Here is a 12978-nt window from a genome sequence, read left to right as displayed (position 1 = left end):
TAAAAATTATCTATTAGTAAGCGAATAAAGAAAATATATCATATATTGAATTATTATTTATATTGTAGATTCATTTTTTTTTGACTTCATAAACGCCACATCTGTATGTCTCTAACGTACCCCTCTTCTGAAAACATTTCAATTCACTTAAAAGTTTAAAACGTTTAAAAATTGAGAACAAAATATATATCAAATTAGTTTTTCATTAGTGCCCGATTTCAATTCACGTCTGCCGTTGCCAGATTCTACTGGCCCACTTGCTTAAATTAACGAACAATCCATTCGGCCATTCGGATTTGATCACATACATCTATCTATTTTCAATAGTAATACAAAATAAGGAGTATGTTCTTACGAAGTGTGTTCTTACGGATACGGACATACAAATCTACACGTTACTGCTTATGCTTTAGGGATATATGGCCATGGGCTACAGGTCCTCGTCCATGTGCTCTTGCTCAGACTTGTTAAGGTTCACACTGCACGTGTTGTTGTTCTCAAAGAACTCCAGATCGTCGTCGTAGTCGTCCAGTTCCGGGACGGCCGGAGCTCCAACCATGGGTGCGACCGAGTGGGGAGCAACAATCTTAGGACCCGGCATTGGGATCTGTAGGGGTGATGGTTGCCAGGGCACCAAGGCGGTGCAGGGACGTGGTATGGACTTCATCAGCCACTCGGGTGGGATTACGGGTGGTGCCGACCCGGGACCAGATCCCTGCTTAAGGCCATCGCAGATCACAATGCGATTGGCGTTGCGCAGCTTCTGCTCCAGTTCCATGGCCGCCATTTGGTAGGCGGGATTGGGATGATGGGTCTTCCCGGTGCTGGTGGACGGTATGTCATCCGTGGCCAGGCCGCCCGTAACGCTGGCCACGCTGTTGTTGTTGCTGCCGACGGCGGAGGAAGCCACATTGATCTTCGGGTCCAGCGACAGTCCGCTGAAGTGCTGAGTAATCCTTTCCTCGGTGATCAGCATTTTGGGTGGTCTGAAAGGGCGCAAATGTCAGGGCAAGGATATTTTATGCTGATTTAGCTTACAGCACTGCCGTCGCTTGCTGCTCCGATTTCCGTTTGTGCTGCCACTTTGCCAGGTCGTTCTCCGCATTGAAGTTGCTGCTGCAACTCCCGAATCCGAACTCCATTACGCCGCCCGGCGGTGGCGCATTGAAGGGGAAGGACTTTCGTTTAGTCTGGGGCTTCATCGCCAGTCTGTGGGCATCAGGGATGCAAAGGATTGTGAGTAAATTGCAATGGTATGGCGATTCTGCGACTTGTTTTCTTTTGCTTCAGTGTGACCAATCAGCGTGGGCCAAGTTACACCAAAAAAGTTGCGATGAAACTGGTATCGCTTTTTGATGTTTCGATTTCACTTCAAAATCCACTAAAAAATAACCGTTGTTTCCGTGCATAAAAGGGCAACCGATCCATGCTTTTAAATATTCAAACGCGACAAGTCCCAAAGCAAGTGCTAGAACACAAAACCGTTACAAAAAACGATTTAATAATATTTCACAATCTTAAAAGCATATCAGTGCAAAATCCTTCGCTCCAATTATAAAGTTAAACAAATTTAAAGTGATTACAAGAAATAATATAACTCCCTGAAGATGCGATTCACAAGGTGAGTTGGAGAATACGTTGAATAAATTTCGCGATTGTAGCTATAAAATAATGATACAAAAGTTCTTAAGAAAAGCAACTCAAGAAAAGTCATTACTATATATGGATTGCTTACATTGTAATATACCTTTAGTGCCTTCTATAAATTTGAATGGTTTTTGAAAGAGCATTTTTAAGCTTGGAACAATTTTAGGAAATTAGTTTAAATATTTTTAAAAATAAAAAACTATGTTGGCAACTATAATAGATTCGGTGGTTTATATGTAAGAACATACTTTTTCTTAAAACTCAGTACAAAACTCCACGGCAAGCGGTGCAAACGGGTAAATCAATTTTTACTCAAGACGGTTGTCGATCAGCTAATGAAATCATTTTTAAAAAACCTAGGGCAACATTAATGCTACAACACATTTCTTAGCTAACCAATTCGATATAATTTTCAATCAAAAAATTCTACTCTTAAATAAATAGGCGGCTAATGATTCAACGCTCCCATTGGACAGCCACAGCAACTCGCACTTTCCTCGGCTTATCGGCGATCTCTTTTCGAAAATAACATGTTTTTCAACCCAAAACGGGCGCAATCTTCGTCCGCGAATAACATTTTTAATGACGCTTGCATTGTTTTTCCTCCGACTAAAAACAGAGATCGGCAGTTACTAGGCGATCGAGCATCAGTTCTATAACTCAGGACATAGGTATTGGGCGGTCAGGGGGTTGCATCTAAAGGCTTATCAGTGGGAGACGTTGGGGTTGGGTATGGGTGGCCCCCTGTGGAGCAAATTGACGTCACCGGCTACATCTCCGAGTGCAGCAATCGGAAATCAGATTTCGTCATCTGTCGCGTCTAAGAAAAACAATCTGCTGGAAAATAACTCGTGTCGCATATTTAAAAAGGTAATCGCACGAGGATTTTAGTACGCAAGTTTTTTAACCGATAATATATATTGTATAAACTGAATTACAATTGTTAGCGGTTAAGACATAAAGTAAGGACCTAAAGAAATTTGAACATTTTGTACAAATATTTCGAACCGCAAACGTTGCCGATTTCGTATCGGTTAAGTTCCCGGTTAAGTTTCCACGATCATTGGCTCTTGTAGTATACTTTTATCAGTACGTGTGTGTAAGCTTTCTACGCGAAACAGATGAAACTTCTAAGTCAGGGTCTCTCGCTCCCGCAAAAGCTTTTATCCAAAAAAAATACGAAAAATCCGAGGGTTTGTTCGCAACACGTGCGGGGGCTAATAAAGAGATCGGTTCTATTATATACTATACAGTCAATTCCCATTCGTTAACCAGTGCAGTTCGAATTTTCCAGCAGGAAAATTTTCCAGATAGAAACAGAAAGTCACAAAAAAGGTAAAGTGCTAGTGAAAATAACTGAAATTAAACCGAAGAAATTTAAACTGTTCCATTACAAGTATTTGCCTTGTAAAGATCTTTTAGGCATTCTGTAGACACGTTTATTTCTAATCAACGCTTGAATATCAATGTCTCTAGATTAAAAAAAATAAATGCTGACTATAGCACAAATTTGTCTGGCCTGTCTAATAATAACCCCGATTTGTTTATGTTTTTCGCTGCTAATTTATTATCAAAATAAACAAAGCGGTGATTGATAAGGTGGAAAATAACAGACTCACACACACAGATACTTGGGCATGGCAACAAGAGGAAGAGAACAACGCGAAGTGGAAAGGGGTCAAGTTCTGGGCTGATTTACCGAATCGAAAAAAGTGCAACGGAATCGAAAATATATAAATATATTGATTTTACAGCCTGGCAACAGGTCGACTGTATCTGTGTGTGTGTCCAGTGGCAAAGGGTATTTAATCGCATTTTGGCGCATGTCTCGTTTGTCTATCATTCCGCACGAGTGTTTTAAATACAAACACTTTCTATAATGCTGCGACGATCCCTTGGATCTATTGTGAGCTTAGCTTCCCGGAAATATTCCGGCAAGTCATTTTCCAGGTGCGTACTTTTATAAGAAAGTGAATCCAATCCGATCAGAATAATAAACCGTGATATTTAGGTAAACGAAAGAAAAACAAAGTGTGTGTTAGAGATGCGTGCGTGACGTAAGAGTATACGTGAAAATTGTTTTTTTTATTGAAATATATACACGGTATACGCAAAACTTTTTTTTTCATTTCATCATAAATAATACGATTTTAGAATATTATTATTATCATTTAAAAGGAGCATAGTAAAATTTAATTTTTATTGCAACCGATGCTGGGCTGAAAGCAACTGAATAATTTTAAGCTTTGAATCACTATAAAACTCTAACGTAGTTTTGTAAACTACTTAACGAGGCGTAAGAAATATGTAATATATTTTTAAGAATTAAGAGTCACGCGTGACTTAAATAAATACTTAATCACGCGTTTATCGTCAGATTTTTAAAACAGCTGATCGGGGCGTTGCCACCCGATTCGATTTCGTGTCAGTAACAACTCTGGCAGGTCGTTTTTCTTATGAACATAAGCTTGTGTGCGAGCGGTGTGTTGAATTAAGGTATTCAAATTAATTAAGTGAAAAGTACTTGACGTGAAAAGCTGTCCCGAAAGCTCGGCGCGGACAGCTTAAACCTGTTATCAGCTAGTGAGCGTTTTGCTCGCGAGCGTTACTACTTGATTTTGTCCAGTGCTACGCTCATTCTCGTTCCAGCAGTGGCCCACCAAAGTTCCCGATCCGCTGCGCCGCGATTCCACACATTTACATATATGTATCTGTATCAGTTGCCAGAATAACTATCTGTGTGTGCGAATATAGAGTGTGATTTCGCTGTGTAAACAACACCCGCGAATCGAGAATAAGGCGTCTATATAGTATAGCAGGCAAAAAAATCACACGGATTGGCGCGTCTGAAAAACCCGTGAGTCATCGCGACGTGGCCGCAGCAGATAATTTCCCGTCCGCCGAGACATCGGGGAAGTACCCAATACGAATAGCCAGCGAATGGCGATCGGCGCAGCTCATTTCGATCATTAGTGTTTCGCTCGGCGAAGTCAGCGGTTCAGTTTTAAATTGTTACGACGCAATAAATAGGAAATATTGGATAGACACGAGCAATAACACAAACATGAATCAGTACTACGACCTGGACAAGGGCAAAAATGTGCTCTTCATGAACGATGCATCCAGCACGAGTGGCTACAGCAGCGGCAACTCCCCCACCTCGACCACCCAGTCCTTGTCGCCCGCCCACTCGCCCGAAACGATGGCCCTCCAAACGGATTTCGCCAATCTCAACTTGCCAACCGGCAACTCACCACAGCCCCTGCCGCTGCAGAACTCACCATACCAGCATCAGCTGTTGAACAACGGCGGTCTCGGCCAATTGGATGCCAGTAATTTGATAAATTCCGCTGCCGTTGCGAACGCCACGAGTTTCGGCAACATGTACATGGATCATCAGTACTACGTGAGCGCGCCAGCTGCAGTTCCTCCTGGCCAGCACTTTGGATACCACCAAAACAGCCCGGCAGCTGGCGGCGATAACAAACACGTGCCGCAGCTGAGGATTGTGGAGCAGCCGGTGGAGAAGTTCCGGTTTCGGTACAAGAGCGAGATGCACGGCACACATGGATCCCTGAATGGGGCCAACTCGAAGAGGACGCCCAAAACCTTCCCGGAGGTCACCCTGTACAACTACGACGGACCCGCCGTCATCCGCTGCAGTTTGTTCCAAACCAATCTGGACAGCCCCCATTCCCATCAGCTGGTGGTGCGCAAGGACGAGCGGGACGTGTGCGACCCGCACGATCTGCACGTGTCCAAGGATCGCGGCTATGTGGCCCAGTTCATCAACATGGGTATCATACACACCGCCAAGAAGTACATCTTCGAGGAGCTCTTCAAGAAGAAGCAAGATCGCCTGGTCTTCCAGATGAACCGTCGCGAGTTGTCCACCAAACAGGTGCAAGAACTGCACCAGGAGACGGAGCGGGAGGCCAAGGACATGAATCTTAACCAGGTGGGTCTACCTAAAAGCTGTGTTTCTCACTTAAGTGATGTGAATATGTTTACATTAATTATTTACTTGTTTAACTGCTCACTTTAGTCTGCTTAATTATTTTAATTACTGATTCCATTTGCCACCTTTTAATCTCTTTCGTTTAGTAGTCACAAGTTCAGTTATTCGGAGTTGTTTTATTCATAATTAAATAGTTACTTCCGAATGAAAATTAAAGAATTATTAAGAAATTGAGCAAACTGAGCAAGATAACCAAATAAATAAAGAAACTAACCTGGGTCACCTAATGGGACCAAGTAACATCCCGAAAGCAATAACTAATTTGCGCCCGTTTTAGGTGCGTCTCTGCTTTGAGGCATTCAAGATCGAGGACAACGGCACATGGGTTCAACTTGCTCCGCCTGTGTACAGTAATGCGATTAACAACCGGAAGTCCGCCCAAACCGGAGACCTACGCATCGTCCGGCTGAGCAAGCCCACAGGCGGAGTCATGGGCAACGACGAGCTTATACTGCTGGTGGAGAAGGTCAGCAAGAAGAACATCAAAGTGCGCTTCTTTGAGGAGGACGAGGATGGCGAAATCGTTTGGGAGTCATATGCCAAGTTCCGGGAATCGGATGTCCACCACCAGTATGCCATAGTGTGCCAGACGCCCGCGTATAAAGATAAGGACGTGGACCGCGAGGTGGTTGTTTCCATTGAGCTGTTACGGCCGTCCGACGACGAGCGGTCCTTCCCACCGCTGCCCTTCCGCTACAAGCCGCGGGATGCAATCGTGTCCAGGAAACGCCGTCGCACCTGCTCCTCGGCCAACAGCAGCAGTTCCGGCAATGTCAGTTCCAATAATTCGCTGGATCTGCCCAAAACTCTGGTCTTGGCGCAGCCACCGAACGGGGCAACCTCGCATCACGATCAGACAATCAGTCAGGAGTTTGGACGCTATCACCTTGATGATTTGTTGAATTCCGATCATTTCCGTAAAATTATAGAACACAACTCTGCCGAGCTGGAGAAGATCTGCGATCTGGACATGGGCGAGCTGCAGGCGGATGGTCATGGGCGATCGGAGGGGCCATCAAGCCGAAACCTCACCATTAAGTACTTGAGTGCTATATTCAAGATCTTCGATCAGGATCGCCGAACAAGGTGTGAGACCTCGCGCCGCCAAGTGGAGGAATTGTTTACAAACCACGCTCTGCAAAATGACAATAATGATACGCTACTGCACGAGGTGATTAGCTACAAAAAGGACAACCTGAAGTTGGCCTTTAAGACGATACAGGTGATGAACTACTTCAAGCTGAGTGAGCTGGCCAACAGTGCATTGAATGCGGACGGAGACAGTGCACTTCATGTGGCTTGCCAGCAGGATCGGCCGCACTACATACGTCCTTTGATGGGCCTAGAGTGCAGCCCCAATCAGCAGAATCACGCGGGCAATACCCCATTGCATTTGGCCGTCAAGGAGGAGCGCATGAACTGCGTGGAGAGCTTTCTGAACGGAATGCCCACTCTGCGATTGGATCTCTCGCTGAAGAACGACGATGGGCTGACCCCTTTGCACATGGCCATCCGGCAGAACAGATACGATGTGGCCAAGAAACTGATTAGCCATGACAGGAGTTCGATCAGCGTAGCCAACACAATGGATGGTAATAATGCTCTACACATGGCCGTTCTCGAGCAAAGTGTGGAGCTGCTGGTGCTCATCCTGGATGCGCAGAATCAAAACCTCACCGACATCCTGCACGCACGAAATGCAGCCGGCTACACCCCGCTCGAATTGGCCAGGCACAAGGCCAACGAGCGGGTGGTGCAGCTGCTGGAGAAGGTGTATCCGGAGAAGGGTGAACTGGCCATGACCTGGATTCCGCGCAAGGTCAAGGAGGAGATAGACTCGTCCTCGGACGAGAGCAGCGATGCTGGGCAGCTGGAGATCAAGTCCGAGGAGATGGATATCAAAATGGAGGACGAGGACTCCGTAGAGCTGGATTTAAGCAGCGGTCGACGAGGACGCGACTCTGACGGCACCCAAATGAACCCTGAACCGAGGCACAAACTGCAGCTGCTGCTCAAGAACAAATCCCTGTATGACCAGCTCAGTTCTCTGCTGAACGAACCCGTGGGACATGGGCCAGATCCCAAACTGGCAAAGTGGAAGCGGGTGGCCCGCCAATCCAATCTGGAGCAGTTCATCTGCCTGTGGCTGACTGCGGATGGCCTATTGGATCACATTATGGAAGACGGCGCCAGCGTGGATATTGGCGCATTCATCCGCGCCCTCCAGACAATCGAGCCTCAGGCGTACGCCCTACTGGATCGAGATTTACATTAGCCCTTAGGGTAATCCCCCCATGTACACCCCATCCCCTCTCAAAAAAGGATAAGCTTAATTTTGTATTGAACCTGTTGATCAATAAAGTACCTTAGTTTTATATCTACTAATCTCTAAATGAAATGAAAAATCTTTCTAAATGGGAACTTGTTTAAAATTTCGAGGATTTTAGTTTTTTCTTTGAATAGGCGTAATAGCCGTATTATATTTGTCTGTTATATTTGAGGAATTTAGAATTTATAATATTTTTGTGAGCCACATTCATATATAAGATTTTATCCCTGAACAACAATTACACCCTGCGCCCACAATGAGGTCATTAATTAAAGTGCTTTTTCACCGATAATACAGAATAACGCACCCAACAAAATATACATTCTGAGAACGGGGATTTACAAGGAAAATATTTTCACTCCCGACCGCACTTCTTGGTAAACAAGTGGGTGAATCACACGACACATACACATACAGATGTGATCCGGGGAAGAACTGCAGCGAAACCGCATTGCCAGGCGGGGGTTTTCGCACCGGGCGTTATCTCTTGGCGACATTCCCGGTTTATGACCTTGCTTACTAGGCTCAAGAATATCGCGAAAACTATGTATTTTCGACAAAATAACATTTTTAGAAATACATTCATGGTCCGAAATCAAAATATACATTTTGATATTAAGTAATATGTAATCGTACGATTTCCATTCCAGCAACATGGCCCAAATCATCAATGGCAATGAAATCGCCAAGGAGATCCGCGGTCAGCTGAAGCAGGAGCTGAAGGACTTGGTGGACTCTGGCAATCCGGTGCCCCATCTCACGGCCGTGATTGTGGGCGAGGATCCGGCTAGCGAAAAGTACGTGCAGAACAAGATGAATGCCTGCCTTGAGGTGGGAATCTCTAGTGAGACAAAGAGGCTGCCCGCCTCCACCACGCAGGAGGAGCTGCTGCAGTTGATCGCCGAGCTGAACAAGGATCAGCGAGTGACCGGTGTGCTGGTCCAACTGCCAGTTCCGGAGCACATCAACGAACGCACCATCTGCAATGCGGTGGACGTGGACAAGGATGTGGATGGATTCAATGAGCTCAATATAGGGCGATTGGCCCTGGACATGGATGGCATTGTTCCAGCCACGCCACTCGGTGTCAAGCGACTGCTGGAGCACCAGAACATCGAGACCCATGGACGCAATGCAGTGGTGGTGGGGCGCTCCAAGAACGTCAGTCTGCCGATGGCCATCCTGCTGCACGCGGATGGGAAGTATGCCACCAAGGCCCTGGATGCCACGGTGACCATCTGCCACAGGTACACGCCGCCAAAAGAACTGGCTCGCCACTGCCGGCAGGCGGACATCATTGTGGTTGCCGTGGGCAAGCCCGGGCTGATTACCAAGGACATGGTGAAGCCCGGAGCCTGTGTCATCGACGTGGGCATCAATCGCATCAAAGACGAGAAGACCGGAAAGTTTAAGTTGGTCGGAGACGTGGACTTCGAAGGTGAGTGGCGAGATCCTCCTTCAAAATCTTTTGAACTTGAAAGATTAGTCTCCAATCCTCTTATCCTTTATTTTTTTTTTGCAGAAGTACGCCAGGTCGCCGGCCACATAACTCCGGTTCCTGGCGGCGTTGGTCCCATGACAGTGGCCATGCTGCTGCACAACACCTTGAAGACGGCAAAGAAACAGTTCTGCGATCGCCAGGCCTCCTGAAGATCCTCTTGCATTTGCCTCCGAGGAGTCCAACCTTCGCCGGCCGAGAAATAGTATTTTTTATTTAATTCGCTAACCTGTATCGTAGTTTTACTGAGCAACCGCTAACATGACGAATGTACACTACACATAAACTAGTTTCGCAATATGTGCAAAGATAATGGAATCTAAATGTGATTGCTTTTGTTTTATGACTTTGGTGGGGGGATGGGGTGAACAACCTTATCGTGTTGAATATAAACTCAGATCCATTTTAAAATAATTATCTGCATTCCTTTATGGTTGTGTGAAAAGAACTTAATTCTCATTGCAGCCAAATAAATGTCAATTATGTAAACCTCTTGGTTCCATAACCGAAACAAAATGGCTTGTAACGTTTTATTATCACTTAGAATACAAATTACTTGGTTTCTGATCCGTTTGTTTTATAGTTTACATTGTACAAGTCGAACAACAAACTGTTTAGCTTAACCTCTAACTGCATGCGGGCGAACATGCATCATTAATAGGGGAATTGGACGGGCCGAAGGACCCCCATTCGGCTCGGTCTTCATTGAATAAGTTGCAGATCGCATAGAATATTGGTAACTAATTCGGAGTGGTTTTGGGGACAGTGCAGGTGTCATAATTGCAATAAAGAGTCTTCAGCAGAAGGTCCACAGGATGCGGTTAGGGCTAAAACCGCAAATCAGGCTTGTACTTGGCCATATATCTGGAAATATTACATTTAAAAGGTGGTTATTATTATGTTTACAAAAATAATTCGAATCAATAATAATTTCTAAAATTGTGTTAATAACTTTTTAATAGAGCTCGGGTTTACATCAAGTTATTTTTAAAGGAATTTATTACCAACAAATACTTGTTTCAAGTTATTTAATTAAATTTTTTTTCTCGTTAATAATGAAGGCACTTACTTGTCCAAAGTTTCCCAGAATTTGCTGAGCACGGCCCGATCCAGATGCCGCTTGTTTTGCGAGAGTCGTAGCAGTGTTACGGACCAGCGCTCCACATTGGAGTCCAATTTCAGTTCGCTAAAGCACAAGTGAAAGGCGCAAACTGCAGTGGGGTAAGGAATGGAAATTAGTAAATAATTTACGTAAGAAAGGAAATATTGATACTGACTCTTTGAGAATATTTCGACGGGATTGCCGTCCCAGGGCCAGCCCTTGAACTGCCACTGTGGTCCCATAACAAACACGGCCACCACCCGCTGCCAATCCTGTTGCGAGAGCTTGATGGGATTGTCTATCACCCGGTAAGACACAGTCTGATTGTTCCGTTTGCGCTGTAGATGAATATAGAAAGAATTTAATTTAAATAAAATTTAGAGTCAGTTAAATACGCACCTGTAGCAGCACTTCGCTTTCGCGTTGGCAGCCCTGCAGCTTTTTCTCGGCAGTGGACATAAAGCGCAGCTCCTGCAGAATGTCCTTTACGTTGAGCATGGTGATGAGGCTTGTGTTGGCAGACGGTATAATGATGATGGGGGTTCGCGAGGGTCGCTTCGATGGTCCATTCGAGGGCAGCTGCCGGGCCTGTGCCGTGGGCAGCAACTCCTTGGGCCGTCCGGCGGCTGCTCCCGGCATTGCACTTGGTGCACCTGGCAGATTGTTTGCCTGCGCCTTGCGCTGTGCCAGTGAGCCCTCCGTCACGGATTTCAGCGACATGCCGTGGTACGTGCCCAGCGTGTCGATTTTGAAGCCCTCGGTCTCCTCCTTCTGGCGATTGAAGCGCTCCTGATCGTAACGATTGTACTGAGAGAGCTGCGGCTGGGGCTTGGCTATCCGAGCCGGCTCTGGCATCTTGATGGGATTGGGCGCCTGCGGGCGATTGCGCCCCTCCTCCCGCGCCTTGATGCCCTGTAGCATGGCGAAAATGTTCTTGGCGAAGATTTTGCCCGTGCTCTGCAGGATAGATGTGCGCGTTCGCCACTGCCGCTCCCTGCTGATGATGTCCTTGGTGGAGTCTACATCGTAGTCCAGGATGGCACGCAAATCTGTGCCCATGGTCTCGTCATTGTCCGTCCGCTTGATGGTCGTGCGCTTGTTGGCCAGACGCTTGGCTTTGATGGCGGCGATCTTCTCCACAGACATCGTCTCGGACAGCGACTTGATGTTGTCCATGTTGACGGCGGTCTCCTTTTGGTTGACATCCCAACGGGCGGCCAGTTGCTCGCGCACCTTCTGCACCTGGGTCTCCTCGAAGCGGGCCTTCTTGGCGGCCACCTCCACGCTGGACGGTTCGCCCTCGGCGGCCCGCTTCACCTGGGTGGGGATCTCCAACGGCGCACTCTTGTCGATGCTGGCACATGTCGGGGTCTCGCCATTGAGGTAAGCTAGGAGTTCCTTACGATCCGGTCGGTTCACGGCGGGTATGTCCTCGGCGGCACACTGACGCACGTACACCGAGTGCTGCAGCATCACATTCTTGAGCAGGTACAGCAGGCACTCCAGCGTGTAGTACTCACGTGGAGCGCCCTTCTTGCCAGAGCTGAAAAGGGAGTATTGTAGTAATCCTGGCTATTCTCGCAGGCTGTAGCCCTACTCACCCATATTTGAGATAGTTGGTCTTCACGCTCTTTGGCCAGGAGAACTCGCCGAAGATAATCTGGCTGTCGCGCTCGACAATCTCCTTTTTGTTTATGTTGTACTGCCGCAGCAGACTCAGCGGATCCGCCATCTTCCTGCCGGTTTTTTCTGTGTCCTTAGGCGGCGGGAATCGGACGTGGGTGAGGCACGGATCGGCCCGCTGCTGCTGCGCACTTTGTTACCCACGAAAGCTAATTAAACTCGCTTAGATCGCGCTTTTTATGGCATATTTTTCGCGTAGTTTTTGGCAGAGGTTGCGTGGAGTGTGACCGCCCGTGAGGTGATCGAAAATACCAAGGAGTCGTGGCTAAAATATTGGTTGTCCTGTGGTATATATCGGTGCAGTGGGAAGCTTAACTAATGTTATAAGTCACTGTTTTTTTGTATCCTGCGATTTGTCAACAAAAAATTTTTTTTTTTATACACATTTCTAAAACCCCGAATTAAGTTCAATTCATTGAGTATTGGGATTGCCAAAATAAGGATTTAATATTCACTTTACAATATTAAGTTAAGTGCTAAAAGTTTTTTTTGGGATCCTGGGACTTGTCAACAAAAAATGTATTTTTTATCCACATTTCTAAAGCCCGAAATAAGTTTAAATCACTGTACATTGGAATTAGTATAGAAAGGATTTAGTACTTACTATACAATACAATATTTACTTAAATGCATGCAAAACTAATTTAAATAAATTTGTTGGCTAATTTGATTTGATTTGATTTTAATCTTTTTTTTACCGA

The 12978-nt window shown here is 46.0% G+C and overlaps 4 protein-coding genes across 6 annotated transcripts; 2 read left to right on the top strand and 2 right to left on the bottom strand.

Annotated features, from left to right (window-relative positions):
* Positions 1-187: 187 nt before the first annotated feature.
* LOC108046592 lies at positions 188-1329 on the bottom strand. Its single transcript, XM_017126403.1, has 2 exons — positions 1039-1329; positions 188-986 (listed from the first exon to the last, which is right to left on the bottom strand). Exons 1-2 carry the CDS (start codon positions 1200-1202, stop codon positions 431-433), a joined length of 720 nt encoding a protein of 239 aa, XP_016981892.1. The 5' UTR covers positions 1203-1329; the 3' UTR covers positions 188-430.
* Positions 1330-1432: 103 nt separating this feature from the next.
* Positions 1433-9821, top strand: LOC108046591 (bifunctional methylenetetrahydrofolate dehydrogenase/cyclohydrolase, mitochondrial). 3 transcript variants are annotated; one of them, XM_017126401.2, is made up of 3 exons: positions 1433-1621; positions 8645-9432; positions 9517-9821. In XM_017126401.2, the coding sequence occupies exons 1-3, from the start codon at positions 1608-1610 to the stop codon at positions 9642-9644; spliced, it is 930 nt and encodes a 309-aa protein (XP_016981890.1). In that variant the 5' UTR covers positions 1433-1607; the 3' UTR covers positions 9645-9821. The 3 variants fall into 3 exon arrangements, with proteins under 3 accessions (XP_016981890.1, XP_016981891.1, XP_016981889.1); XM_017126402.2 differs by lacking the exon at positions 1433-1621 and adding an exon at positions 2854-2982; XM_017126400.2 differs by lacking the exon at positions 1433-1621 and adding an exon at positions 3301-3597.
* Positions 4127-8063, top strand: LOC108046589 (nuclear factor NF-kappa-B p110 subunit). Its single transcript, XM_017126398.2, has 2 exons — positions 4127-5605; positions 5943-8063. Exons 1-2 carry the CDS (start codon positions 4712-4714, stop codon positions 7938-7940), a joined length of 2892 nt encoding a protein of 963 aa, XP_016981887.2. The 5' UTR covers positions 4127-4711; the 3' UTR covers positions 7941-8063.
* A 98-nt stretch (positions 9822-9919) lies between the features above and the next one.
* LOC108046590 (parafibromin) lies at positions 9920-12519 on the bottom strand. Its single transcript, XM_017126399.2, has 5 exons — positions 12196-12519; positions 10994-12137; positions 10770-10932; positions 10562-10703; positions 9920-10356 (listed from the first exon to the last, which is right to left on the bottom strand). The coding sequence occupies exons 1-5, from the start codon at positions 12324-12326 to the stop codon at positions 10320-10322; spliced, it is 1617 nt and encodes a 538-aa protein (XP_016981888.1). The 5' UTR covers positions 12327-12519; the 3' UTR covers positions 9920-10319.
* Positions 12520-12978: the final 459 nt, after the last annotated feature.

The sequence above is a fragment of the Drosophila rhopaloa genome, unplaced genomic scaffold, assembly GCF_018152115.1.
Source record: "Drosophila rhopaloa isolate 14029-0021.01 unplaced genomic scaffold, ASM1815211v1 contig_167, whole genome shotgun sequence".
NCBI lineage: Eukaryota > Metazoa > Arthropoda > Insecta > Diptera > Drosophilidae > Drosophila > Drosophila rhopaloa.
Note: the sequence above shows the minus strand (reverse complement) of the source record. Positions and strands in the feature narration are given on the sequence as shown.

Excerpts from the sequence above, each read along its gene's own strand:
- LOC108046589 (XM_017126398.2), top strand. The coding sequence starts at position 4,712 with ATGAATCAGTACTACGACCTGGACAAGGGCAAAAATGTGCTCTTCATG. Across the intron at positions 5,606-5,942 it reads AGGACATGAATCTTAACCAG|GTGCGTCTCTGCTTTGAGGC; the intron begins GTGGGTCTACCT and ends CGCCCGTTTTAG.
- LOC108046590 (XM_017126399.2), bottom strand. The coding sequence starts at position 12,326 with ATGGCGGATCCGCTGAGTCTGCTGCGGCAGTACAACATAAACAAAAAG. Across the intron at positions 12,138-12,195 it reads ACCAACTATCTCAAATATGG|CTCTGGCAAGAAGGGCGCTC; the intron begins GTGAGTAGGGCT and ends CTCCCTTTTCAG. Across the intron at positions 10,357-10,561 it reads TTCTGGGAAACTTTGGACAA|ATATATGGCCAAGTACAAGC; the intron begins GTAAGTGCCTTC and ends TAATATTTCCAG.
- LOC108046592 (XM_017126403.1), bottom strand. The coding sequence starts at position 1,202 with ATGAAGCCCCAGACTAAACGAAAGTCCTTCCCCTTCAATGCGCCACCG. Across the intron at positions 987-1,038 it reads CAGCAAGCGACGGCAGTGCT|ACCACCCAAAATGCTGATCA; the intron begins GTAAGCTAAATC and ends GCGCCCTTTCAG.
- LOC108046591 (XM_017126400.2), top strand. The coding sequence starts at position 3,527 with ATGCTGCGACGATCCCTTGGATCTATTGTGAGCTTAGCTTCCCGGAAA. Across the intron at positions 3,598-8,644 it reads TCCGGCAAGTCATTTTCCAG|CAACATGGCCCAAATCATCA; the intron begins GTGCGTACTTTT and ends TTTCCATTCCAG. Across the intron at positions 9,433-9,516 it reads CGGAGACGTGGACTTCGAAG|AAGTACGCCAGGTCGCCGGC; the intron begins GTGAGTGGCGAG and ends TTTTTTTTGCAG.